Source organism: Bombina bombina, chromosome 2, assembly GCF_027579735.1.
Source record: "Bombina bombina isolate aBomBom1 chromosome 2, aBomBom1.pri, whole genome shotgun sequence".
NCBI lineage: Eukaryota > Metazoa > Chordata > Amphibia > Anura > Bombinatoridae > Bombina > Bombina bombina.
The window spans coordinates 810,155,166-810,182,840 of record NC_069500.1 but is presented as its reverse complement, the minus strand read 5'-3'; the positions used below and the strand labels follow the sequence as shown (position 1 = coordinate 810,182,840).

At 38.8% G+C, this 27,675-nt stretch overlaps 1 protein-coding gene across 1 annotated transcript in view; it reads right to left on the bottom strand.

Moving 5' to 3' along the window:
• Positions 1 to 27,675, bottom strand: part of TMPRSS9 (transmembrane serine protease 9) — a 163,272-nt gene that overhangs the window by 109,684 nt on the left and 25,913 nt on the right. The window contains exons 2-9 of the mRNA XM_053703026.1: positions 22,934 to 23,061; positions 22,050 to 22,117; positions 18,396 to 18,568; positions 10,538 to 10,579; positions 9,932 to 10,045; positions 7,760 to 7,931; positions 6,604 to 6,878; positions 3,247 to 3,383 (exon numbers count right to left, since the gene is read on the bottom strand). Of these exons, the coding sequence (XP_053559001.1) occupies positions 3,247 to 3,383; positions 6,604 to 6,878; positions 7,760 to 7,931; positions 9,932 to 10,045; positions 10,538 to 10,579; positions 18,396 to 18,568; positions 22,050 to 22,117; positions 22,934 to 23,061 (1,109 nt within the window). The remainder of the gene's footprint in view (positions 1 to 3,246; positions 3,384 to 6,603; positions 6,879 to 7,759; positions 7,932 to 9,931; positions 10,046 to 10,537; positions 10,580 to 18,395; positions 18,569 to 22,049; positions 22,118 to 22,933; positions 23,062 to 27,675) is intronic.

Sequence of the window (27,675 nt, the reverse complement as noted above, 5' to 3'; positions counted from 1 at the left end):
TTAATACTATTTATGATAGGGTTAGTGAGGCGGATTAGGGGTTAATAACTTTAATATAGTAGCGCTCAGGTCCGCTCGGCAGATTAGGGGTTAATAAGTGTAGGCAGGTGTCGGCGACGTTGAGGGGGGCAGATTAGGGGTTAATAAATATAATATAGGGGTCGGCGGTGTTAGGGGCAGCAGATTAGGGGTACATAAGGATAACGTAGGTGGCGGCGCTTTGCGGTCGACAGATTAGGGGTTAATTATTGTAAGTAGCTGGCGGCGACGTTGAGGGGGGCAGGTTAGGGGTTAATAAATATAATACAGGGGTCGGCGGTGTTAGGGGCAGCAGATTAGGGGTACATAAGGATAACGTAGGTGGCGGTCGGCAGATTAGGGGTTAAAAATTTTTTAGCGAGTTGCAGCGATGTGGGGGGACCTCAGTTTAGGGGTACATAGGTAGTTTATGGGTGTTAGTGTACTTTAGGGTACAGTAGTTAAGAGCTTTATGAACCGGCGTTAGCCCAGAAAGCTCTTAACTCCTGCTTTTTTTCGGCGGCTTGAGTTTTGTCGTTAGAGCTCTAACGCTCACTTCAGAAACGACTCTAAATACCGGTGTTAGAAAGATCCCATTGAAAAGATAGGATACGCAAATGGCGTAGGGGGATCTGCGGTATGGAAAAGTCGCGGCTGAAAAGTGAGCGTTAGACCCTTACCTACACGACTCCAAATACCGGCGGTAGCCTAAAACCAGCGTTAGGAGCCTCTAACGCTGGTTTTCACGGCTAACGCCAAACTCCAAATCTAGGCCTTAGTGTTTAGTGTTCCTTTAAGCAAAATCTATTTTTACATTTCTTTTACCTTAAGCTCATATTGTTACTACTGGCTGAGAGGAGAGGGAAATGGGAATATGTAACAGTCATATCTATTGGTCAGCACTTAGAGATCTACTGGTAGATCCCAATATACCTTTTACTCACACTAGATATTTACAAAAAATGAAACAGACCTTGAAATAGAGAATGGACAAGCAGCAGGTTAATACATCTACAGACATATGCAGGTACTCTAATGTAGCACCAGACTAGACATATGCAGGTACTCTAATGTAGCACCAGACTAGACATATGCAGGTACTCTAATGTAGCACCAGACTAGACATATGCAGGTACTCTAATGTAGCACCAGACTAGACATATGCAGGTACTCTAATGTAGCACCAGACTAGACATATGCAGGTACTCTAATGTAGCACCAGACTAGACATATGCAGGTACTCTAATGTAGCACCAGACTAGACATATGCAGGTACTCTAATGTAGCACCAGACTAGACATATGCAGGTACTCTAATGTAGCACCAGACTAGACATATGCAGGTACTCTAATGTAGCACCAGACTAGACATATGCAGGTACTCTAATGTAGCACCAGACTAGACATATGCAGGTACTCTAATGTAGCACCAGACTAGACATATGCAGGTACTCTAATGTAGCACCAGACTAGACATATGCAGGTACTCTAACGTAGCACCAGACTAGACATATGCAGGTACTCTAATGTAGCACCAGACTAGACATATGCAGGTACTCTAATGTAGCACCAGACTAGACATATGCAGGTACTCTAATGTAGCACCAGACTAGACATATGCAGGTACTCTAATGTAGCACCAGACTAGACATATGCAGGTACTCTAATGTAGCACCAGACTAGACATATGCAGGTACTCTAATGTAGCACCAGAAACACCAACAGAATAAAAAATGTTAAACTATTTGCAGGACACAGGTATTTGTTTTAAGGCAGACAGATGTATTCTTCACAACGTCCTTGCTGACTCTGTGCATTTGTCGTGCCTGCTCTTGGTATTCAGACGTATCTGTTCAGTGATCCCTGGCTGGGTTTCTCTGTTTGTGTTCATGGCCCAATGCACTTAGGGGTCACCGTGCCAGGGCCGCCCCTGCTTGTCTTACAATTCTATTCACACCTAGCCCTGCAGCCTCTGGCGAACCATACACATGGCTTCTTGTTCTTGCACACACAGACTGCCATTCTCACATGATTAATCTCCCATCCCGTTCTTTTAACATTCACTCTCAATTTTCTCTTTCTATTTCTCACTCATTCTCATCCACTGTTTTCCTCCTGCCTATCCTGAATTATCCCATATATTCATACACTGACTATTCCCTCCCAACTGTCCCTATTTGAGAGGGAGTCCCAAATTGTGAGCTCAGTCCTGATTTTGCAGAATTTCCCTTTACCCACCCATAGACCGTCCACTAACCTTCTTACAGTGACATAATACTCATATGCTAAATCACTTGAAAGTGATGCAGCATAACTGATATTTGACCTCAAAATGTATTCAGCTCACACTAGTAAGTGCTTTATCCTTCAGCTACTGTTGCTGCATGTTGAAAAAAACAACAGCCAATCAGCTTCATATGTCCTGATGTCACACTTTGCTTTACTATGATCTCATGAGATTTCACTGAAATTTTGAGAGATTTCCTTATAAATTTCCTTAAACTGAGGAGGGAAATAACACAACTGTACTTGCACATGCCAGATGCAAGCTCTCCTGCAAGTCCCAGGACTAGCATCCTGACTGGCTGCTTAAAGTCCCTTTACAATGGGATATGGCTACTGAGTAAATTTTTAGGTAAAAAAAATATTCTTTTTTTACATAGAGATGTTCAGGTTATAGTCTCTACTCAGCTTATTACAGATATGCTGCATCATTTTCAAGCGATTCAACATGTGGGTATCATGTCCCTTTAAAGGAGCATTAAACTTTAAAAACATGATAAACATTATGTATTTAAAGGAAAGATTAACCAGAGAATAGTAGATGTATTATTTTACTATTATATTAGTTATTTAAATATTGAAGATATAAATGCAATATTTCAGTTTCCATGGGTGCCGCCCTGTTGCAACCTAGGTATCTCTTGTTTTTTTCTGCAGAAGCCAATTAGGGATAAATATAAATGGGTTACTAGAGTAACAGTCTCACAGTGTCTCATGTCCCTTTAACCTCCTGTCTAACCTTTTCTCATATTGTTTTCTTTTACCTGCATCTACTCTGTCTTTCACTTTTATCCCTCTGTCTCATATTTTGTATCCTATCTTCTCATCTTCTCTTCTTATTCTTTTGTCTCCAATCCCTCCAGTTGCCTCTTCATTTTCTTATCTCGTTCTATTGTAAACCTTATCTCCATTGTGCACCACTGAGAGTCAAGAAAGATCCATTTACCTGGCATGAATCAATCTTCCCCTCCAGGTAACCTGCGCACAGCATCCTCTCTGTCACTACATTGCTGTAAAGGCTGTTGCATAAAGACTGATCCATGAGAGCTACGGTTGCTTTCTGAAGAACTTCAGGCTTCACCACTGTGATAGAGATAAAAATTAATAAAATAGAATCCCACAGATAATTTATTGAAAATCTGGAGAACTATCAAAGACAACTGTAGCTTCTTCATTTTTTTGGTCACCCCCTATAGTTTAACAGACATCATGGTTGATAGTTATGTCAGGAGCAGTGTTCCATCTACGTTTTGTGTGCGGCCCATCAGTGAAACAGTTAGGGCCAGATTACTGGTGGAGCACAAACGTTTGTGCCCAAGTGATAAGAGGTTTTTTGCAGGTGTTTGCGGTCGTTGGGCTTACCACTGGTATTACTAGTTGGAAGTAAACACGATTGCTTGAGTGCTATCACGACTTATGCTAGAATCATTACCGCAATCAGAGCTGTGGTTAACTATTTCGCGAAACAAAAAAGTTGCACAAAACACATCAAAAATACATTACAAAATACAGTTACACTCATAATAACACCATCTAATAAAAACTATTTAAAAAAAAAAATTGCACAAAAAGTTATAAGGGCTCAAAGATTAAGGTCTCAGGTGTTAGAAAAAAAATGTCAGGCAAATGGTTTTAACATAGAGATTCATACATATACATGTCTATAGATGTATATGTATGTGTGTTTGTATATGTGTATATATATATATATATATATATATATATATAGGTATACATAGGTAATTATATGAGTGTATATATGTATTTACAGACATATACACATATAAACACATAAATACATATGTTCACATATATAGACATATATAAGGGCATTGGAGCTCTTTTGCAGTCAAGTAGATGAACACATGAAAAAAGATATTTATGCAATATTCTTATTTAATAAAGGTTTTTACTATGTATTTATTGTAAATATTTCACATCCCAATGTTCAGCACATAGCAGAATATGTTTTAAGTATTTTTAAATAGATATTCCTATTATATCTGTTTATATACCTTTATATAATCATCTATATATATAGGTATAAATATATAGTGTACCAAAGTACCATCAGATATATGTAGAAATCTGTATTTAAGAATAAATAGAACATATTCTCACATGAGAATATGTGATTAAGTTTGCGCAAGAGTGGGGTGTTCATTTCCCTCCCCCCCACTTTTTTTCTCTATTGACTTCTCTGGGGAAATACGTGAACGTGCACGCGATATTGTAAGCGGGAGCGTTAATTAGTGATCCACTCGTAATCTGCCCCTTAATTAGGTAACCGCACCCTGCAATTAGCAAACACTGCACAATGCAGACTTAAATATGGTTCTCTTATTAACTGTTTCACTGCTGGACCACACACACAAAACTGACCTTAGAGGGAACAATTGTCAGGACTAAAAATTGTTGCTTAAAGGGATAGAAAAAGTCAAACTTAAACTTGCATGATTCAAATAGAGTATGTAATTTTAAGACACTTTCAAATTTACTTCTTGAATATATCCTCAGCAGCATTATATAATAATAACTAGTATTTATATAGCGCCTTTCTCCCAGTGGGACTCAAAGCGCTTTTTCTCGGAATTAACCAAATCGGCAGCTGAATAGTAATAGTTGTTATTATTACCCAATTTAATGGTACTCATTTTATCGACCTCGGAAGGATGAAGGGCTGAGTCGACCCTGCCGGGATTTGAACCTGTGACCTTGGATCTTTTAAACAGGCTTTTTTGTAGTCAGGGCATTTACCCACTGAGCTACCTCACCAGCTTATATGCCAAAGCCGGCACCTCCAATGTGTATGTGTGCCACATAGTCCATTTAAATCAAAGCAGTTGTGCAAGCTCAGTAGTTCCCAAACATTAGAATTGTTATTGATAGCTTTCTGTCTGGTCTAGGACGGGTGTGCACTATCTAAAGAAAGTACTGTATATAGCAGGTAGGACCACTATATTCACTGCTACACTACAGCAAGATAAGTGAAGGGGGCAGACTCAGAGGGAAATATATTGTGGGTAGGAAGAGATTCAAAGTTTAATAGCAACTAGGCATTATTTACCATCACTTTAATATGTGCTGAGAAGATTTCATTCTGATTTGTATTTGCTTCAAAGTGAGAAATTCTAGCAGTCCGACTCCTCTATGAGAATGTTTTCCACAGTGACTAAATTCTTATTGAGTCTTAGCTAATTAATTGGTTGAAGAATTAGTCTCATGTAGAGATAATATGACTAAGGGGAAAATGTATTAAAGGGGCACTGAACCCACATTTTTTCTTTTGTGATTCAGATAGAGCATGAAATTTAAGCAACTTTCTAATTTACTCCTATTATCAAATTTTCTTCATTCTCTTGGTATCTTTATTTGAAATGGAAGAATATAAGTTTAGATGCCGGCCCATTTTTGGTGAACAACCTGGGTTGTCCTTGCTGATTGGTGGATAAATTCATCCACCAATAAATAAGTGCTATCCAGAGTACTGACAAAAAAAAAAGCTTAGATGCCTTCTTTTTCAAATGAAGATAGCAAGAGAACGAAGAAAAATTGATAATAGGAGTATAATAGAAAGTTGCTTAAAATTGCATGCTCTATCTGAACCACAAAAGAAAAAATGTGGGTTCAGTGTCCCTTTAAGCTGCTTTTGTAGCTTTTAAGACATTGCGATACTGGCTTTCATGAGTCTCCAGCCACAAATTTAAGAAGCAGAAACTGCGACTTTGGGGTATATTTATCATGAGGTAAATGCCCCCATCAGTTGCAGGTTCGCTCATTTGAGCCTGCAACTGATATTTATAAAGCAGCGATTTAAACCACTGCTTCCAAACCCTCTCTGCCAAATCAACCAGGACTTTTTGCTTGTGCAAGAGCAGGGCAGTGGAATTGCACAAGCTTTCCCAAGCACAATGCTAAATATGGGGAACATATGCACCCCACAATTTGCAATGAAATATGGACAGGTTCACAACCTGTAAACGTTATCCATCAGATAATTAATAAATCAAGTTCCTTCTCCTCTCTGCCACCTCAGAGATGGAGAGATAAATCACCCAACACTCACTTCTTCGGGGTGATTAACATAATCTTGCGCAGTGTTACAAGATGCTGTACCACAAGTGGTGATTGCAGACAGACAGGTTCTCTACTTGAGAATGTGCCCACCTGCGATCATGATACATTTTCCTGTAAGTCAAATAGTTTTGGTGGATATTATTAAGGAAAACAATTAGCAGCTAAGTAATCTTTTTACGTTGACATAAATCAGAGATCTGTATCTTATCCAATCAGAATATCTTACAATTGTCTTCTTTGAGGTATCCCCATCCAGTGATGATACATTTCTTGCCCACATGGAAGATGTGAGTGGAATCTGGGAGGCAGATTGGTTGGGCGTACTTGCTCATCTTCAGCGGAGACTCTAGTTCTAAGACAGCTACATCATAGTCTGCTGTATCTGGGTCGTAGGAAGGGTGCTTAATGATATTTTTGATGGAAGCTTTGACTGTGCTGCTGTCTGTACCACTCAGTGATGTTGTTCCTATGTAAGCCACCCACACAGCTGGGTCCTGGAAGCTGAGGAGCAGTTCAGATCAACGCAGAGATAAAGAAAATCACATGAAAAGGATATACAATATGAAGGTTAAAATATCTTAAGCATAGTAGTCAGAATTGTAGATACCTGACTGCTGAGGAGTGTGTGAGTGGAACAATTTCAGTACAGAGTAAGTTGGGTGACTAATGCAATAAATCTTGAGTGCATGAACTGTTCTAGTGTTGCAGCATGATCAGTGGGAAATCAAAAGTAGGATAGAGAGCAGGGTGTGAGCAATAACACTAGTATAAAGAAAAGAGAGGATATTGAGAATGAATTATATGTTTATTTCAGTATAGAAGAGAGAATGTATGGAACAGGGGTGTATTGATTACTTGTAGTAGATAGCATATGATACATCTGGTATAAAAGAGAGAGGGTGAGATAAATGTAGTATAAAGTAGGGAGATGTAATAACTTCAGTATAGGGAAGAAAGAGTGTGATAGTGCTACCATAGTATGGGTGTAGATGATCTATAGTAGAGACGTAGAGAGAACTACTATAGGTTCTAAAGTGTGGGTGAGGTTTATTAATATTAGTATAAAGAAATAAAAGTGTGATAACTCTAATCCAAAACAGTGTGAGAGTGATAACTCCAGTGTAGATAAGGGAGAATGTGGTAACTTTGGTGTGGTGTGAAAACTCTATTACAGAACACGCAGGCTGAGATAATTCTTGGATAAAGTGAAGGGCAGGCACAGAAAAAGAAAAGGGCTGAGGATAGAGACTACATGGCAATATATAAGCTTGTACATAAAAAAGTGTAAGCGGGGCGGCACATCTGAAATTGTTCTGGAATTTATAATATTAATTCAAATGCTTCAGTTTTCTTGATATTTGTACAGTGAGCATGTGACCTACTCATTGAAGCAGTGAGCGGCAGACACCAGCCACCTCTCACTGATGATAGTGGCTCCGCAAAAGTGCTCATTGTTCTCCCTCAGGCTGACTTGCCATGGGAACTCTCCCTTTACGGCATCCGATCCACCAACTATTCGGTTTCCTTTCTGCATAGCAGGCCGTGTACCACAATCTGAAAGACACAGATGGAGAGACATAAAAGGAAATAAGGAAAGAACAGAGTAATGGAAAATCAACAAAGATTGAGGAAACTATGGACCTGGTTCTCAAAAACGCACTGACATGAAGACAAATCATCTGCTAATTTTACTGAGAAATGTACTGTAAATTGAATGTCTCTCCTTCATATAAAGAATATTACTTAACTCCCCTTAATGAGATAATGAGATACACAGTTCCAAAATTACCTTTAAATTCCCTGAGGTGCCTTATAATACTGATGGGACATCCTATAGAATGTCTCCAGAGAGAAAGAGAGATTTAGAGAATCAGGTCATACAAAAGCAAGGTGATAAGTCCAACAGAGGAGATACACTGAGCCGTAGTATGGATGGTCAAACTAACCTTGTATTTTAAATACATTTTAAATGTTCTTCCTTACTGTTTTTTGTAAAGTAAGTGCCCCTCCTTCATATAAACAATATTAGTGAACTCCCTTTAATGAGATATAGGGGTCTATTTATCAAGCTCCAAATGGAGCTTGATGCCCCGTGTTTCTGATGAGCCTTCAGGCTTGCCAGAAACACAAGTTATGAAGCTGCTCCATAACCTGTCCGCCTGCTCTGAGGCGGCAGACAGACATCGCTAAAAATCAACCCGATCCAATACGATCGGGTTGATTGACACCCCCTGCTGGCAGACGATTGACCGCGAATCTGCAGGGGGCTGCGTTGATAAATGCTGTCGGCATTTATCGATGTGCGGCGGACATGGTTCGCTATAGCGGATCATGTCAGTCCACACAATGATAAATGGACCCCATAGAGTTCCCAAGGTAAAAATTGCTTTTAAAAAAAAATCCCTTAGGGGTCTTGTAATACTGATGGGGCGCCTTATAGAATCTCTCCAGACCAGAGAGCTTTAGAGAATTGGGCCCTAAAAAAGCAAGGCCATAAGTCCAATAGAAGAAATACTCTGAGCCATAATATCGATGCCTAAATTAATCTTGTATTTTATAGTTACACTGTACATGTAGTCCCTACCGTTTTTATTTTGTAAAATTATTTTAAAGGGTCATGAAAGTCTAATTAAAAACTTTGTCAATTTAGATTTAGGAAGTATCATTTAAAGTGAAGGTAAACTTTGGGGAATGAAAGCCCATTTTTTAAAAATACTATTAAAAACAGGGGCACTTACTTTTATTCATCAATATTTACAAAGCAGCCGTTTTGTTAAAAAAATTACCTTTTTTTCTTTTCACAGCTAGAGCAGCTTCCCCCACATAGAGATCCTCTATTCACACATCAGCGATGACTAATCCTGCTTCCTCCAATCACAGCATGGCCTCAGGCAATGACTACCCTGGGGGAAAGCTGTGATTGGAGGAAGCAAGATTAGTCATTGCTGACATGTGAATAGAGGATCTCTAGGTGGGGGAAGCTGCTCTAGCGGTGAAAATAAAAAAAGGTAATTTTTTTAACAAAACGGCTGCTTTGTAAACTTTGATGAATAAAAAAGTGCCCCTGTTTTTAATAGTATTTTTAAAAAACTGGGCTTTCATTCACCAAAGATTACCTTCACTTTAAAAACAAATCCAAGTGACTTCTATTAACAAATGTACATCTTCCTCATGGTATTCTTTCAATGTCCTTTCCATGGGATTTACTGAAGTAGGCTTAGGAGTGTGTCTTGAGCCACAAACATTGTTATAGAAATTACTGCCATATAGTGTATACTACTGAGCTTACCCCAGTATATTCTCATAGAAAGGGACTAATTTTCATCAAAGGAGAGCAAGAGAGAGATGAACATTTGATCATAGGCATAAATATAATTCTTTTTTAATTGTTCACTCTAACAAAAAGTTTTTTGGCTAATCAAAACCACACTGATAGCTATAGGAGTAAAGATACCTAGGCCTAAAATGCAGTAGCAGGGAAAGCATTCATCAGGCATCATGGTGAAGCTAATATGTGTTTGCATTTTCCCCCCTCACTATAAACAGTCACGCACCACAATTCTTCTCATCAGATCCATCATTACAGTCTCGGGTATTGTCACATTGTGGATTTTGCTTTAAGACACATTGACTGTTCTTGCAGGTGAAGATTTGTGCTGGGCAACTTCCTGTATATACAGAAAGAAAAACATAAAAAAGGAAAGATGAAAGAAAGAAAGGAAAAGGAGAGAGAAAGCAAAAATGGAAAAAAAAGAGAGAGAGAAAGTGAAGGAGAGAAAGAAGAAGTGAAAAAAAGAGAGATAAAGAAAGAGGAAGTGAAAAAATAGAGAGATAAAGAGAGGGGGGGAAAAGGGAGAGAGACTGAAAAAGAGTGTAAAAATAAAATGTGTAAAAAAGGAAGAAACACAAGGCAGGAGAGAAAAGGGTGTGGGTGCGTGTATGTGAGAAAGACAACTAATACAATGAGGGAGTCATGATAGTAGAATAAGTATGTTGCCAGTAATAGTGATAGGGAAGATGAGAGGAGAGGAAAAAGCAACAGGAATGGAGGTGGGAAGAGGAAGGTGTGCAACATATACTGTATATATAGACGTAAAACAAAAAGCACAATATCTATTTTACAATCATTTTCACAAAGCAGCAAAACAAAAGGAGCCTACCAGACTTCAGGCCAATTGCATAAAATGACGGCCCTTCGGTATCTGTAATGAGGAGAGCACAAAGAATCAATATCTTAAAGGACGAGTCAACACATTAGATTTGCATAATCAACAAATGCAAGATAACAAGACAATGCAATAGCACTTAGTCTGAACTTCAAATGAGTAGTAGATTTTTTTATAACAAATTTCAAAGTTTTGTATATTTCCACTCCCCTTACCATGTGATAGCAATCAGCCAATCACAAATGCATACACGTATAGTCTGTGAATTCTTGCACATGCTCAGTAGGATCTGGTGACTCAAAAATTGTAAATATAAAAGACTGTGCACATTTTTTTTAATGGAAGTAAATTGGAAAGTTGTTTAAAATTACATGCTGTATCTGAATCATGAAAATTTAATATAACCTGAGTGTCCCTTTAACATCTGTTACATCTATACCACTATGGCTATAAACATTGGACCTACACGTATTGCAGTATGTAATTATAGCTGGTGTCTTCAAATCAAATCTCATGTCAGTGTGTTTGATGGTGTCCTTGGCCTTTTCATTCCCTCACAATTATTTGCATATTTTCTGCTGCATGAGTTTAAGACTGGGAACAGTGTACTCAAACAAGCAGCAGATAAGAGTTCATTGTATTTAAATCTGATGCAGCAGGAACACCTTTTAAAAGGGGCTGGGCTCTCACTATCTATCTATTTCTTCTGATGCATCTTGGGTACATAGCTTTTCTATTGCCATTACAGCAGTATTAACATTTTTAGTATAGGCAGAAGTTTCAACAGAAACGCAGCTATTTCAAATGACATAAAAGGTAAAGGAGTTCTTAGTAAACAATTTAATGTACTCCAATAGATAAAATAAATCATTGGGAACACATTAAAGAGGAGAACATTTTACAGTGCACTGTCCGTTATTAAAACCCCACAGGGAACACACATGTCAACAATCTGCTCTCTTTAGCACCAGTTAACTTACTGCTAGATTTTCCCTATGTGATCATTGTAGGTTATTTTTCAGGGAGAACTATTTTTACACAATAATTTAAGATCCAGCTGCTTGCTTTTGTGTTGGTCATCCTCCTTAAAGGGACAGTCTACTTGATATTTAAAAAAAAAAGATAGATAACATCTTTACTGCCCATTCGCAGCTTTGTATAACAGACATTGTTATATTAAAGGACCACTAAATACAGTAGTATTGCATAATTAACAAAGTGCATAATAAAAAGACAATGCAAATAAGCAGTACATTTTTGTCTGACAAATTTATTTTCCCCCCATTTGCCGGAACCCTGTATCATGTGACAGCCATTAGCCAATCACAGACTAGTATACATATACCTTGTGGACTTGTGCACATGCTCAGTAAGTGCTGGTGCTTCTGAAATCGTGAATCCAAAAATAATGTGCAAAATTTGATAATAGAAGTGAATTGGAAATCTATTAAAACTGCATGCTCTATCTGATTAATGAAAGTTTAATTTTGACATTAGTGTCCCTTTAATATAGTTTATAACCCCTCGGTTTGCCTGTTTCATAAACCCCTACAGGCTGCCCCTTATCTCAGTGCTTTTTATTCATTTTTTTAAATCTTGCACAACAGCCAGACAGTGCTAGTTCATGTGTGTCATATAGATAACATTGTGCTTACTCCCCATGGAGAATGATAATGGTTATACAAGAACCAGCACTGATTGGCTAAAATGCAACTGGGGAATGGGTAATAAAGGGATTATCTATCTTTTTCAAACAATAACAATTTTCATGTAGACTGTCCCTTTAAGGACACGGGACACACCTCTGTATGTCTCCGACCTAGACATTTAATGCACAATCTTCTGCTGTTCTTCGAAAGAGAGAAGTATTGTTCTCTCATAAAATGACCACATGCTGTCCACCCTTAATCATCTCACTGTCATTTTTTCTTAAATTTTTTCATTTACTTCAATCGTTTTTGGCGTTGGTAAAAAGAGGCTCCTCGCCTCTGCCTTTACTCAGATTACAAGACCATCTTGGCGTTTGTTCAATGCCTTTGTTATGCCTGCTCTGGCACAGTATCTTTTAACACATTGCATTCAGAAATCATTACAATGATGACATTTGATGTTAAGTGAAAGCCCTAAAATCTTAAAATAAAATAATAATAATAATAATAATAATAATTAGAAAGCAAACATATGAAGTAGTAAAACTGCTCAAATTACAAATGAATATAACAGGAAAAACAAACTAAATGACATAATTTGCAATAATAAAATTCTGCAATGCGCTAGATAATTTTCTTATTGCACAATAGTTTGCTGATAACCTGTGTTAAACCTGTACAAAAATGTTAAACACATAGTTAAAGGGTTGATATAGTAAAAACAAATGACATGCTCTCATGTCACTATGGACCAGCAGTTCTCTGCAGCTAAATTAGCTGCATGTTTAAAGGGACATAAAACTCCAAACTTTTATTTTATGATTCAGATAGAACATACCATTTTAAACTACTTTCCATTTTACTTCTATTATCAACTTTTCTTAATTTTCTTGTTATCCTTTGTTGAGAACCAGGTATAGATAAGCTCAGGAGCTTGCAAGTGGCTGCTGCCCTATATGACAGCAGTTTTGCAACAATGGTATACATTACCAAGAGCACTAGATGGCAGCATTATTTCCTGTCATGTAGTGCTTCAGACATGTGCACACTACATAGCTAGACATCACTTCAACAAAGAATAACATGAGAACAAAGTCAATTTAATAAGATCTTTAAGATAATAGAAGTAAATTGGAAACTTTTTAATTGTATGTTCTATCTGAATAATGAGAGAAAAAATGTGGGTCCCTTTAATGTCTTTGCGGTTGTTAAACACACAGATTTGCAGGGTCAATAGTGATAAAATGATGTGATCTATTGAATGATAGCATGTCATTTTTTTTTTACTATAAACTCCCATCAAATCAGCCCTGTATGGACAATACACAGGTCCAGAGCTGACTTTAATAATGTGTTAATTCGTTTGCATCATGCAGTTGTCAAGGTAAATGTAACAGTGTTGTCCCTAGGGCCATCATACTTAGTAGTACCTGAGTACACCAGCATGCATTTCTCCTGGATGCATAACATAACTTTGCATTATTAGATACAGATTGAGAAAGGGCTATTTTGAACTATAAGGGGGAACATCAATGTCCTCTCGGCACTTTACTATTGCTTGCACCTGCTACCTGTAGATTTGGAATCCTTCATACTCTAGTGACACAAATTTGCCATCAGCTCATTCTGATCTCATGTGAAACATTACACATCTGAACGTGCAAATTCTGATTGCTGGTGTTGTGGAACAGCCTAAATCTTTTCTGGAGCTTTGAAGAGCTCTGTCTCTCTTATACGGTGCTCATAGGCTCATTCTGAACTTATTATTATTATTATTATCATCAGGTATTTGTAGAGCGCCAACAGGTTCCGCAGCACTATGAACATAGGTGGTATATAAAAAACAATTACAGGGATCAAATGGGTAGAGGGTCCTGTCGAGAGTTGCACTGTTGTAGTATGAAGGAGGACTACAAACAGCTGGGATAATAGGCTTATTTGCTATGGGGTTTAATTAAGGGGATAGCAGTGGAGATAAGAAGGTTAGTGTATGTTGTATGCGTCCCTGAATAGTAGAGCCTTCAGGGAGCACTTGAAGCTTTTAAAAATAGGGGAGAGTCTTGTGGAGCGAGGCAGAGAGTTCCATAAGATGGGAGCTAGTCTCGAGAAATCTTGTAAACGGGAATGTGAGGAGGTAACAAGAGAGAAGGAGAGTAGGAGATCATGAGCAGAGCGAAGGGGATGGAAGGGAGAGTATCTGGAGACAAGGTCTGAGATGTAGGGGAGCAATGCAATTGAGGGCTTTGTGTGTCAGAGTGAGAATTTTGTGTTTAATCCTGGAGGCATGAGGAAGCCAGAGAAGGGATTGGCAGAGAGGTGCGACAGATGAAGAGCGACGTGTAAGGAAGATGAGCCTGGCAGAGTCATTCATTATTGATTGCTAAGGAACTAGGCAGCAGCTAGGGAGACCAGAGAGGATGGAGTTGCAGTAGTCGAGGTGGGAAAGGATGAGAGAGTGGATTAAAATCTTAGTTGTGTCTTGTGTAAGGAAATGTCTAATTTTAGTGTTTTTTTAAGGTGGCTTTAGCCAAGGACTGAATGTGAGGAGTGAAAGAAAGATCTGAGTCAAGTGTGACCCCAAGACATCGGGCATGTGAGGTTGGGGTAATGATGGAGTTATCAACAGTTATAGAGACATGGGGAGTGGAGATTTTGGAAGAAGGGTGGAAAATAAGAAGCTCAGTTTTGGAGAGATATAGCTTGAGGTAAGGAGAGGACATCCAAGATGAGATATGAGAGAGATAGTTAGTGACACAGGTTAGCAAGGAAGGAGACAGTTCTGGCGCAGAGAGATAGATTTGGGTATCGTCGGCATACAAATAATAATGAAACCCGTGGGACTTTATTAAGGAACCTAATGAGGACATGTAGATTGAGAAGAGAAGAGGACCGAGGACAGAGCCGTGCGGTATCCCAACAGAAAGAGGTAACGGGGCAGAGGATGCCCCAGAGAAGGCTACACTAAAGGTACGGTTAGACAGATAGGAAGAGAACCAAGAGAGAACTGTGTCACAGATGCTGAAGGATTGGAGGGTATGGAGCAAAAGAGGGTGGTCGACAGTATCAAAGGATGCAGACAGATCAAGGAGGATAAGTAGAGAGAAGTGGCCTTTGGATTTTGCTGTAAGTAGGTCATTGGTAACCTTAACAATTGCTGTCTCTGTTGAGTGAAGGGGTGAAATCTAGATTGCAGTGGATCAATGAGGGAGTTTAATGTAAGGAAATGGGATAGACGTGCATATACAAGCTTTTCAAGAAGCTTTGAGTCAAGAGGGAGTAGGGAAATAGGGCGGTAGTTGGATAGGGAGGTTGGAGCGAGAGAAGGTTTTTTTGAGGATAGGTGTGACTAATGCATGTTTAAGAGATGTGGGGACTATACCAGTGCTGAGGGAGAGGTTGAAGATGTGTGTGAGTATAGGGGTAAGGGTAGAAGAGAGGGAGGGGAGTAGTTGTGAGGGGATGAGGTCGAGGGTACAGGTAGTGAGGTGAGAGGATAGTATAAGGGCAGAAACTTATTTCTCTGTAACAGGGGCAAAAGAGCTAAATGTATGGCTATGTGGATTTTGGATATTTGTGAGCTTTTGAGGGGTAGTGATGGTCACATTCTATCTGCTTCCTTGATTCATCCTAGACCAGACAAAGATGTCTAACTGCTGAGAAAATCTTACCCTCAAAGAAGTAAAATGACCCAAGATATATACACAATAATGTGTTCCTGGCTGCTTCTGTCTTCAAATCTTCAAAGTTAGATATCTTGTTTGGTAATAAAACAACTCAAAACACCTACTTCTGCGGAAAAGCTGCCTAATGGATTGGATGACTCTTTTCCCCATACGCTTGAGCAATATCTTTTTTCTTTCCTGTTCATTCATCTTATTTTCCACATTTTCTTGTTTAAGCTCTTTCACTTCATGTTCTTCTCTTGTCTATAGTCTAAGATTTGAAGAATCTGAAAGATGCTCACTTGGAGGAATTCTATGAGCTGTATCTTGAGACTTCAATGTCATATGACTTCAGTTATTGCTGGTCTGCCATGTGCTTATTGCGTCTGGTGATCTGTCAATTGTCTAGTCTCTGGCTATGCGTTACATTTGGCCCTTTGTTTGAGACATAATAATGTGTGATCCCCTGTAAACATATTTGTTACCTTAATAAAGTCTGTGCTACCTACCTATTACAAATGTTATGTGTAGTAATTAACTATTGCATCTAATGTATCTTCTGTCTCATTTCCACCATAATACCTGGGAATATCACTTGTTAATTTTCTTAATATCCCTAATATATGGTACTATGCAGAGAGGTGCTTGTGAACTATCTATCTATCATCTATCTATCTATCCATCCATCAATCCATCATCTATCTATCTATCTATAGTGGGTATTGAAAAGAATCACCCCCCTTGAAAATAATTACATTTTATGAAATAAAGACAGACACAGTTTTTGTTTATCCAGTTGTAATTACTCAGTGCAACTTATAACATCCAAGTGAAAGATATAACACCAACATGTCAGGCAAAAATAAAGACAATTCAAAAGCAGAATCACTGAGTTGGAAAAAGGATCACCCCCTTGTGCCAGTATTTTGTTGAACCACATTTTGCTTTAATTACAGCCTTTAGTCTGTTGGGATATGCCTCTACTAACTTTGCACATCTAGACTGTGCAATATTTGCCCACTCTTCTTTGCAGAACTGCTCCAGTTCTGTTACATTTGAAGGTGACTGTTTGTGGACTGCAGCCACAGATATTCAATAGGGTTTAAGTCTGAGCTCTGACTAGGCCATGCAAGGACATTCACCTTATTCTCCTTCAACCACTGTGTGGTCATTTTTGCTGTGTGCTTTGGGTCATTGCCATGTTGGAAGGTAAACCTTCTTCCCATTGACAACTTCCTGGCAGAGAGCAGAATATTTTCCTCAAGAATTTGATGGTATTTTGCCCCATCCATATTCCTTCTATCCTGACAAGTGCTCCAGTGCCTGCTGCAGAGAAACACCCCCATAACAGGATATTACCACCTCCATGCTTTACTGTAGGTATGGTGTTATTTGGATGGGGAGCTGTATTGGATTTCCTCCAGACATATCATTTGGTGTAGAGGGCAAAACAATTCCATTTTAGTCTCATCTAACCATAACACCTTTTTCCATGTGGCCTCAGAATTTCCTAGGTGTGTTATGACAAAGCTTAGTCGTGACTGCATGTGGCTTTTTTCTTGCAAACCTCCCATACAAGTTGTATTTGTGGAGAATTCATGATATTGTTGTCACATGCACACAATGACCACTCTTTGTCATAAATTCCTGCAACTGCTTCAGAGTTGCTATGGGCCTCTTGGTAGTCTCTCTGAACAGTTTCCTCCTGGCTCTTTCATCCTGTGATGTCCTGATCCAGAGAGGTCTGTGTTGTACCAAATACCTTCCACTTCTTAATAATAGACTTCACTGTGCTTCTAGGCATTATTAAAGCCTTTGATATTTTCTTGTATCCATCTCCTGACTTGTGCCTGTCCACAACATTATCCCGGATATTTGTTGACAGTGCCTTGCCACCCATAGTTGATTGCTTGCTTCAGTTGCACTACCAGGGACAGAGATGCTCCAGAAAAGCTATTTTCAAGCTGAGCTTATCAATATGTACACAGCTGATCACAGTTGAAGGTCAAATGGCTTTGTGTGTGCCGTTGAGAAGGTGATTAGCTACACCTGATTGAGTTTACAAGTAATTTTAGGAGGGGGTGATTCTTTTTCCAACTCAGTGATTTTGTTTTTGAATTGTCTTTATTTTTGCCTTACATGTTGGTGTTATATCTTTCACTTGGATGTTATAAGTTGCACTAAGTAAATACAACTGGATAAACAAAAACTGTGTCTGTCTTTATTTCAGGCGGCAAAGCAACAAAATGTGATTATTTTCAAGGGGGTCATTCCTTTCAATACCCACTGTGTGTGTATATATATATTCCAATAAACTTTAAAAAATTATACTGCCACTTTATCCATAGATATTTGTCATGGACCACTAGTAACAAAAGCCCAACAATGAGAGACACAGAGCACGCTCAATTAGATATTAGACAGCATTTTCTTTTAAATAGTTTAATCCTAGGACTGGCCTCATAAACATAAAATTACCATTAGAAAATATTTATTTTTTTATTAAAATCTTACTAGAATATATTTATGCAATTGCTATACCTGTGAGCACAGCAGCAGAGATGTTCCCATAAGTAGACACTGGAAAAGGGTGTCCCGATAACAATGTAAACAGACCCTGGTTGAGAATCTCTTCAATTTCATTGAGTCCTTTGGAATGAGCAGATGTCTGGAACTGCAATTTGAGTTGTGCTATGACACTTCTGTTTCCTCTCCTAAGGAACAGAGCACAAGGGTATAATCAGTAATATTGCTAAAGTTGCATGTTTATAAGAGATGCTCTCCCATAAAAACACGTCTTGTACCAAAGTACAACAAATTTCAAAAAACATTACACAGATCTATCTATAAACCTTTCTTTGAATGCTTCATTCTATCTAGCATTTGTTTAGTGTTTAATGTCCCTTTAAGGCTTCTGAGAGAGTCTTTAGTGTGTCTGGAGCCTCAGGAGGGTTAGTCGACCTGGCTCTGTAAGTCCTAGGATGTTGTTTTTGTTTGCATGCTGTGCAACTAGCTGGCCTGGGACATACTGGTTTGGAGTTGTTTTTGGTTATCATTACATGCTAGCTGGATGGTCAGTCTGTGTTTAGGCTGCGGACAGAAAGAGAGTTGAGTGACGGTCATTTCAGGAGGGGTGTCGTTCCCAGGTGCGGGCCTGGGGGTGCTCCTCCTTATATGCGGCAAGCAGAAGAGCTCTTCTTTATGTGCCTCTGATAGATAGCGTAAACATCGGTGGCCTGGGCCCTGACCAGCATAGGTTAGTTAATTAGGACCTGATTTGCTGCCACCTGAGCTTGTCTTTAAATTAAAGGGTTTATGCCAGATTTTCTATGCTGGACAGTAAACACAACCCATAGGTCTTAAACTTCCAATCCTTGTGTCAGTGTCTTAATTTACTGTTAACAAACTGCAGATCCTCCGCCCGCATCACACCTACTGTATATAACATATCAATGACAAATCTGGCTTCCTCCTATCGTTGTGCACCCCCTTCGGTGTTTAGCTTGTGGGGCACGCAAGGATTGGAGAAAGCTGGATCGGCAATGGTAAATATTTTAAAAAAGAAATGTTATTGTAAAAAGAGGTGTCCTATTTGCACTAGGGTTCCACTTATCTAGAAAAGAAATACAGACCATCCTAATTAGAATATCTGTATAAATAATTTGCACCCATGATGGTTCTAGAATTAGGAATGGGGATAAAAAATACATATACAAACTATCCCCATATTGTATTGATTTTAAAGAATACTTGTGTGGCAAATGTAAGAACGTATGTGTTCAGGGGTCCTTATCATTTTGTTAGTATTTGATATTCCAGGGTGTGATCTACCTTTCTCTTGGAAAGCATGTTGACCATATTATTAATATATCATAACCCGCATATATAGAGGTTGTGGTCTATATTCTGCAAGTTTTCCATTTGACATATTACATTGCAGGCCTTACTATTTGTTTTCCAGTGGTGAAACTGGAAAGTGGTGAATGATTATTGGAGGGCTAACCATAGTTATTTTGAATGTAGAATTCTCCCTATTATATGTGAGGTAAGACCAAGCAGATAATGTGTCATGATTTTAAGGCCAACAGCCTCCATATTATAAAATTATGCAGAGGAGTCCTGCAACTGACCCCAAATAATACACTGGGGCCTATCTATCAAGCTCTGAATGGAGCTTGATGCCTCGTGTTTCTGGCGAGCCTGCAGGCTCGCCAGAAACAGCAGTTATGAAGCAGCGGTCACAAAGACCGCTGCTCCATAACCTGTCCGCCTGCTCTGAGCAGGCAGACAGACATCGCCGGAAATCAACCCGATCGAGTACGATCGGGTTGATTGACACCCCCCTGCTGGCGGCCCATTGGCCACGAGTCTGCAGGGGGCGGCGTTGCACCAGCAGCTCTTGTGAGCTGCTGGTGCAGTGCTGAATACGGCGAGCGTATTGCTCGCCGTATTCAGCGAGGTCTGGTGGACCTGATCCGCACTGTCGGATCAGGTCCGCCAGACTTTCTTAAATAGGGGCCACTGTATCTTAGCATGCAAAAAAACATTTTTATAGTTTATAAGACAGTGATCAACATTCATTTTGCTTTGTGATACTAGTATATGAGGAGCTGAGCATGTGCACTAAAACTCAAAATGTTTGCAGCAGAGCGTGCCATTTTAGTGTACCAAGAACATCAGAAAGTAATATGACTGTTTTCAAAATGATAGCTGTCCCTATTTGGCTAAACTGTGGAAGGATAGGTATCGTCATGTCATGATTTTGTGTCTCTCCATGTTAAAAAGGTAAGTCTGAAGCTAATGCTTTTGAATAAAATACATCACTTAAGTGGAGCTTGTTGAGACTTACATAAAGCTATAGAGTTCAGTGAGTAAAGTAATCAGAGGAAACAGTACAGAGAAATCTGAAGACAAAAATAGTTACCACCATTTAAAATCCGTCACTTTACAGTAGCGCAGTCTAGTAGGCAGGTTACAAGAAAATCTATCACAACCACAATTTCCATAGCTCCACCTACGTTGCGTTGTCCCAAAACACCCAATATAAATTGCACACCATATGTACAAAATATTAATATTACATACAGCATTGTTTGATCTAATCTGTAAAATTTGTGAGAGACACAAATGACAGTTCACCAAATTAGAAAAATAAACAAAGATACTATATCATACTCTTGGTATCCTTTGTTGAATTAGGTGAGCCAATATCAGGAGGTATTTATGTGCAGCCACCAATCAGCAGCTAGCTCCCAATAGTGCATTGCTGCTCCAGAGCCTACCTAGATTTGCTTTTCATAAAAGGATACCAAGCAAACAAAGCATTTTAGATAATAGAAGTAAGTAGGAAAGTTGTTTGAAATCTCATGCTCTACCTGAATCATGAAAACTTAATTTGGCTTTCACATCCCTTTAAAACCAACAAAGAAATCATGTCTGATTCCCACAATCAGGCAACCAGACTAATTTATTAACAGTCTGACGGACTTGATCAGCTGTAACGGATCATGTCCTCCCGGCATCACTGAATGCCAACAGCATACGCTGTCGGCATTTAACATTGCACAAGCAGTTCTGGTGAACTGCTTGTGCAATGCCACCTCCTGCAGATTTGCGTCCAATCAGCTGCTTGCAGGGGGTGTCAACAACCCGATCGTATGAGATTGGGTGTATTGATGTCCACAGCCTCACAGGAGGTGTACGAGTTAAGGAGGAGCGGTCTTAAGGCCGCTGCTTCTTAATTCCTGTTTCCGGTGAGCCTGAAGGCTCGGCCGGAAACAGGGGCATTCAGGGCCATTCTGCCCTTAATAAATCGGCCCCTAAGCCTATAACAGGGGCAGATGGGCAGATTTTTACTGTGATTGTCATGACAAAAATTAGTACAGTTGGAACATATGGACATATAAGAACCATTTAGTCTTCTCTTAATTCTGACTTTAATCAAAGGATTAATTAATTGTCAGAAGAGCATAATATGCATATAACAAACATGAACATTAGATAAAAGCATACAAATGATTATGGGTCTAAAAATGTCAGACTGACTGAACAACCTTTATTTGTTGGTTTATAACCAAAATGTCTTTGTCACAAAGCAGGAATGATGTGTGTGAATTGGAAACACAATTTCCTGTATGCAATATACCTCTGATTTATCTTCATACAGTAACATAATGGAATGAAAAAGATGCTCACCTGTATTGTAAAACGTTAACTCCAGCATAACTGTCTTCTAGAACAGTGTTCCTGAAACTGGTGTTCAACTAAAACATATACAGCAAACACAATAGTTGAATCAGTTTTATCTAGGAATTTTACCTAAATCACATAGAAATGCAACACTTTCTGAGGCTGTCCTGGTAATCTACTTTCAGGTGGTCACCTTAAAGGGATACTAAACCTATTTTTTTTCTTTCATGATTCAGATAGAGTATTTTTCTTCTTTCTCTTGGTATCTTTATTTGAAAAAGCAGGAATGTAAGCTTGCGAGCCAGTCCATCTTTGGCTCAGTACCTGGGTAGCGCTTGCTGATTGGTGGCTAAATGTGGCAACCAATCAGCAAGCGCTACCCAGGTGCTGAACCAAAGATGGGCTGGCTTGTAAGCTTACATTCCTGCTTTTTCAAATAAAGATACCAACAGAATGAATAAAAATTGATAATAGGAGCAAACCAAAAAGTTGCTTAAAATTGCATGCTCTATCTGAATCATGAAATAAACAAATTGGGTTTCATATCCCTTTAATCCTACACTAGATAGAAACCCTCTCTCCAGTTGAATATAACCTGTTCATTTATAATAAAAAGTCACCCAACATTCCATAGAAATCATTGACTTAACCTGTCCTCATAATCTGCAATGAAGAGTTCATGCATTGTTAGTGAGAACCCAACACCGCTTGATAATCTTCAGTCATAAGATCACTTTACATTAGACAGTAGACAATTGGTGTGAACCTGTTCTGATAATGTGCGCTAACAAGGTCACACTGTGTTACAATATGCCAGGCATCATGTGAATCTGTTCTGACAATCAACATTCAGCAAATGACTCATTCTTAAACCAAAATCCAGCATTTACCAGTGTCTCCAGTGTAGTGGTTAAAGTTCTGCAGTATGTGGAGTTGCTGTTCTGTAAACTAGCGTCATACGGAAGTCCTTGTACCTCCAGCATATGCACCACAGTGAGGCTGTGAGTTGTTAAATACACTGAAAATAGAGGGAGCTGTTGGAAAAAAGAACTGATGTGCTAAAAATCATACACTTAAACAAGAAAGTGACAAATGGGAGAGTGACAGGAAACGTTGTTTAATAAAAACATACTGTAGGTCTAGACTTAGTCCTTTCAGCTTATCAGGTCTTTTATTCTTAGCAAGTGCTAGTTGTGTAGTAGCAGCTTTAGAGGCATGTTAGGGAATTCTAACCTTTCTGATTAATTAAAGGGATATGAAACCCAAAACATTTACGGCGAGATTACGAGTTTTGCATTACCCTTAAAAAGCAGCGTTGAGAGGTCCCAACGCTGCTTTTTATCTAACGCTGGTATTACCAGTCTGACAGGTAGAGGCTCACCGCTCACTTTTTTAATGAAATTTGGCTAACGCTGGTATTACAAGTCTTGGAGAAAGTGAGCGGTAGAGCCTCTACATCCAAGACACCTACCGCATATAAAAGTCAGTAGTTAAGAGTTTTATGGGCTAACGCCGGAACATAAGGCTCTTAACTACAGTGCTACAAAGTACACTAACACCCATAAACTATCTATTAACCCCTGCAGAAGTAAAAGATAAAAAAAGAAGGCGCCACCATAGTGCACAATCAGATGTTTCTGACACGCCAAATATACAAGTAAGACCGTACTTACAAGCTGTATGACACTTGAGAAGTGTCACAAATGCCTTCTGGACTGTTAGGAGTCGTCCAGCTAACTCACACTGATGGATATCCAAATTTCTCTGGGGTGTGGGAGCGGCGATAGCAATCAGCATGCAGTATCCAGCCACAGACGTTTCACAGAGCCGGTTCGTCTTGTACTTATCCACTGTTATGGTAGATACATTAGTAGAAACAATGTATCAAATGGATCAAAGTGATGAATAAAAAAATGAAAAAATGAATAAAAGATACTTCGTGGCAAAAGTCTTGTAAAAGCAAACAGACTTTATTTGGAGTACACAAGCACAACGTTTCTCGGTCTCTCCTGACCGTTTCCTCAGGTGCACCCCACCACCTACATACACTTATTAACCCCTAATCTGCCGACCGGACATCGCCGCCACTATAATAAATGTATTAACCCCTAAACCTCCGCACTCCCTCCTCGCAAACACTATAATAAATTGTATTAACCCCTAATCTGCCGTCCCTAACATCGCTGTCACCTACCTACAATTATTAACCCCTAATCTCGCGCCCCCAACGTCACTGCTACTATAATAAAGTTATTAACCCCTAAGCCTAAATCTAACCCTAACCATAACACCCCCCTAAATTAAATATAATTTAAATAAATCTAAATAAAATTACTATCATTAAATAAATTAATCCTATTTAAAACTAAATACTTACCTATAAAATAAACCCTAATATAGCTACAATATAATTTAATAATTACATTGTAGCTATTTTAGGATTTATATTTATTTTACAGGCAACTTTGTATTTATTTTAACTAGGTACAATAGCTATTAAATAGTTAATAACTATTTAATAGCTACCTAGTTAAAATAATTACAAAATTACCTGTAAAATAAATCCTAACCTAAGTTACAAATACACCTAACACTACACTATCAATAAATTAATTAAATAAATTAAATACAATTATCTAAAATAAAATACAAATAAATAATATAAACTATATTACAAAAACAAACACTAAATTACAAAAAAAAATATTACAAGAATTTTAATCTAAATACACCTAATCTAAGCCCCCTAATAAAATAAAAAAAGCCCCCCAAAATAATAAAATTCCCTATCCTAAACTAAATTACAAAGTAATCAGCTCTTTTACCAGCCCTTAAAAGGGCTTTTTGCGGGGCATTGCCCCAAAGTAATCAGCTCTTTTACCCGTAAAAAAACAAATACAATACCGCCCCCCAACATTACAACCCACCACCCACACACCCCTACTCTAAAACTCACCCGATCCCCCCTTAAATAAACCTAACACTACTCCATTGAAGATCACCCTACCTTGAGCCGTGTTCACCCAGCCGGGCACCGATGGGTCAGAAGAGGACATCCGGACCGGCAGAAGTTTTCATCCGATCGGGGCAGAAGAGGTCCTCCATCCAGCAGAAGTCTTCATCCAAGAGGCATCTTCTATCTTCAATCAATCGGAGCGGAGCGGGTCCATCTTCTATCCAGCCGACCTGGAGCCATCCTCTTCTTCCGATGTCCTAACGAAGAATGAAGGTTCCTTTAAATGACGTCATCCAAGATGGCGTCCCTCGAATTCTGATTGGCTGATAGGATTCTATCAGCCAATCGGAATTAAGGTAGGAAAATTGGTTGATGCTATCAGCCAATCGGATTGAAGTTCAATCCGATTGGCTGATTGGATCATCCAATAGAATTGACCTCGCATTCTATTGGCTGATCCAATCAGCCAATCGGATTGAACTTCAATCCGATTGGCTGATAGCATCAACCAATAGGAATTTTCCTAACTTAATTCAGATTGGCTGATAGAATCCTATCAGCCAATCGGAATTCGAGGGACGCCATCTTGAATGACGTCATTTAAAGGAACCTTCATTCTTCATTAGGACATCGGAAGAAGAGGATGGCTCCACGTCGGCTGTATAGAAGATGGACCCGCTCCGCTCCGATTGATTGAAGATAGAAGATGCCGCTTGGATAAAGACTTCTGCTGGATGGAGGACCTCTTCTGCCCCGATAGGATGAAGACTTCTGCCGGTCCGGATGTCCTCTTCTGGCCCATCGGTGGCCGGCTGGGTGAACACGGCTCAAGGTAGGGTGATCTTCAATGGGGTAGTGTTAGTTTTTTTTAAGGGGGGATCGGGTGGGTTTTAGAGTAGGGGTGTGTGGGTGGTGGGTTGTAATGTTGGGGGGTATTGTATTTGTTTTTCTTACAGGTAAAAGAGCTGATTACTTTTGGGCAATGCCCCGCAAAAAGCCCTTTTAAGGGCTGGTAAAAGAGCTGATTACTTTGTAATTTAGTTTAGGATAGGGAATTTTATTATTTTGTTTTTTTTTAATTTTATTAGGGGGCTTAGATTAGGTGTAATTAGATTAAACATTTTGTAATATTTATTTATTTTTTGTAATTTAGTGGGTTTTTTGTAATATAGTTTAGTTTATTTAATTGTATTTTATTTTAGATAATTGTATTTAATTTATTTAATTAATTTATTGATAGTGTAGTGTTAGGTGTATTTGTAACTTAGGTTAGGATTTATTTTACAGGTAATTTTGTTATTATTTTAACTAGGTAGCTATTAAATAGTTATTAACTATCTACTAGCTATTGTACCTAGTTAAAATAAATACAAAGTTGCCTGTAAAATAAATATAAATCCTAAAATAGCTACAATGTAATTATTAAATTATATTGTAGCTATATTAGGGTTTATTTTATAGGTAAGCATTTAGTTTTAAATAGGATTAATTTATTTAATGATAGTAATTTTATTTAGATTTATTTAAATTATATTTAATTTAGGGGGGTGTTAGGATTAGGTTTAGACTTAGGTTAGGGGTTAATAACTTTATTATAGTAGCGGTGAAGTTGGGGGCAGGAGAATAGGGGTTATTAATTTTAGGTAGGTGGCGGCGACATTGGGGGGGCAGATTAGGGGTTAATAAAATTTACTATAGTGTTTGCGAGGCGGGAGTGCGGTGGTTTATGGGTTAATACATTTATTATAGTGGCGGCAATGTCTGGTCGGCAGATTAGGGGTTAATAAGTGTAGTTAGGTTGCGGCAACGTTGGGGGCGGTAGATTAGGGGTTTATAAATATAATGTAGGTGTCGGCGATGTTGGGGGCAGTAGATTAGGGGTTAATAGGGATAATGTAGGTGGCGGCGGTGTCCGGAACGGCAGATTAGGGGTTAATAATATAATGTAGGTGGGGTGTTTAGACTCTGGGTTTATATTAGAGTGTTAGGTGCTGCAGACATAACTTTTATTTCCCCATAGGAAACAATGGGGCTGCGTTAGGAGCTGGACGCTGCTTTTTTGCAGGTGTTAGGTTTTTTTCCAGCCAGCTCAGCCCTATTGTTTCCTATGGGGAGATCGTGCACGAGCACGTTTTAGCCAGCTCACCGCTGACTTAAGCAACTCTGGTATTACAGTGAGAAGTGGAGCTAAATTTGCTCAACGCTCACTTTTCTGAGGCTAACTCAGCCATTCAAAAAACTTGTAATACCAGCGTTGTCTTAAGTGAGCGCTGGAAAAAAAAGGCTCGTTAGCCCCGCAGGTCTTTACCGACAAAACTTGTAATCTAGGCGTTAGTTTGTGATTCAGACAGAATATACCATTTTTAAAAAGTTTCCTTTTTACTCCTATTATCAAATTTGCTTCCTTCAATGGTATTCTGAGCTGAAGAGATACCTAGGTAGGCATCTGAAGCACTACATGGTAGGAAATAGTGCTGCTATTTAGTTATCTTGCAAATGAATAACAATCTTGCAAAACTGCTGCCATATAGTGCTCCATAAATGGTCCAGCTCCTAAGCTTATGTCCCTGACTTTCAACAAAGATAACAAGAGAATGAAGAAAAAATTATAATAGAAATTAGAAAGTTGTTTATAATCACATGCTCTATCTGAATCATGAAAGAAAAACGTTGAGT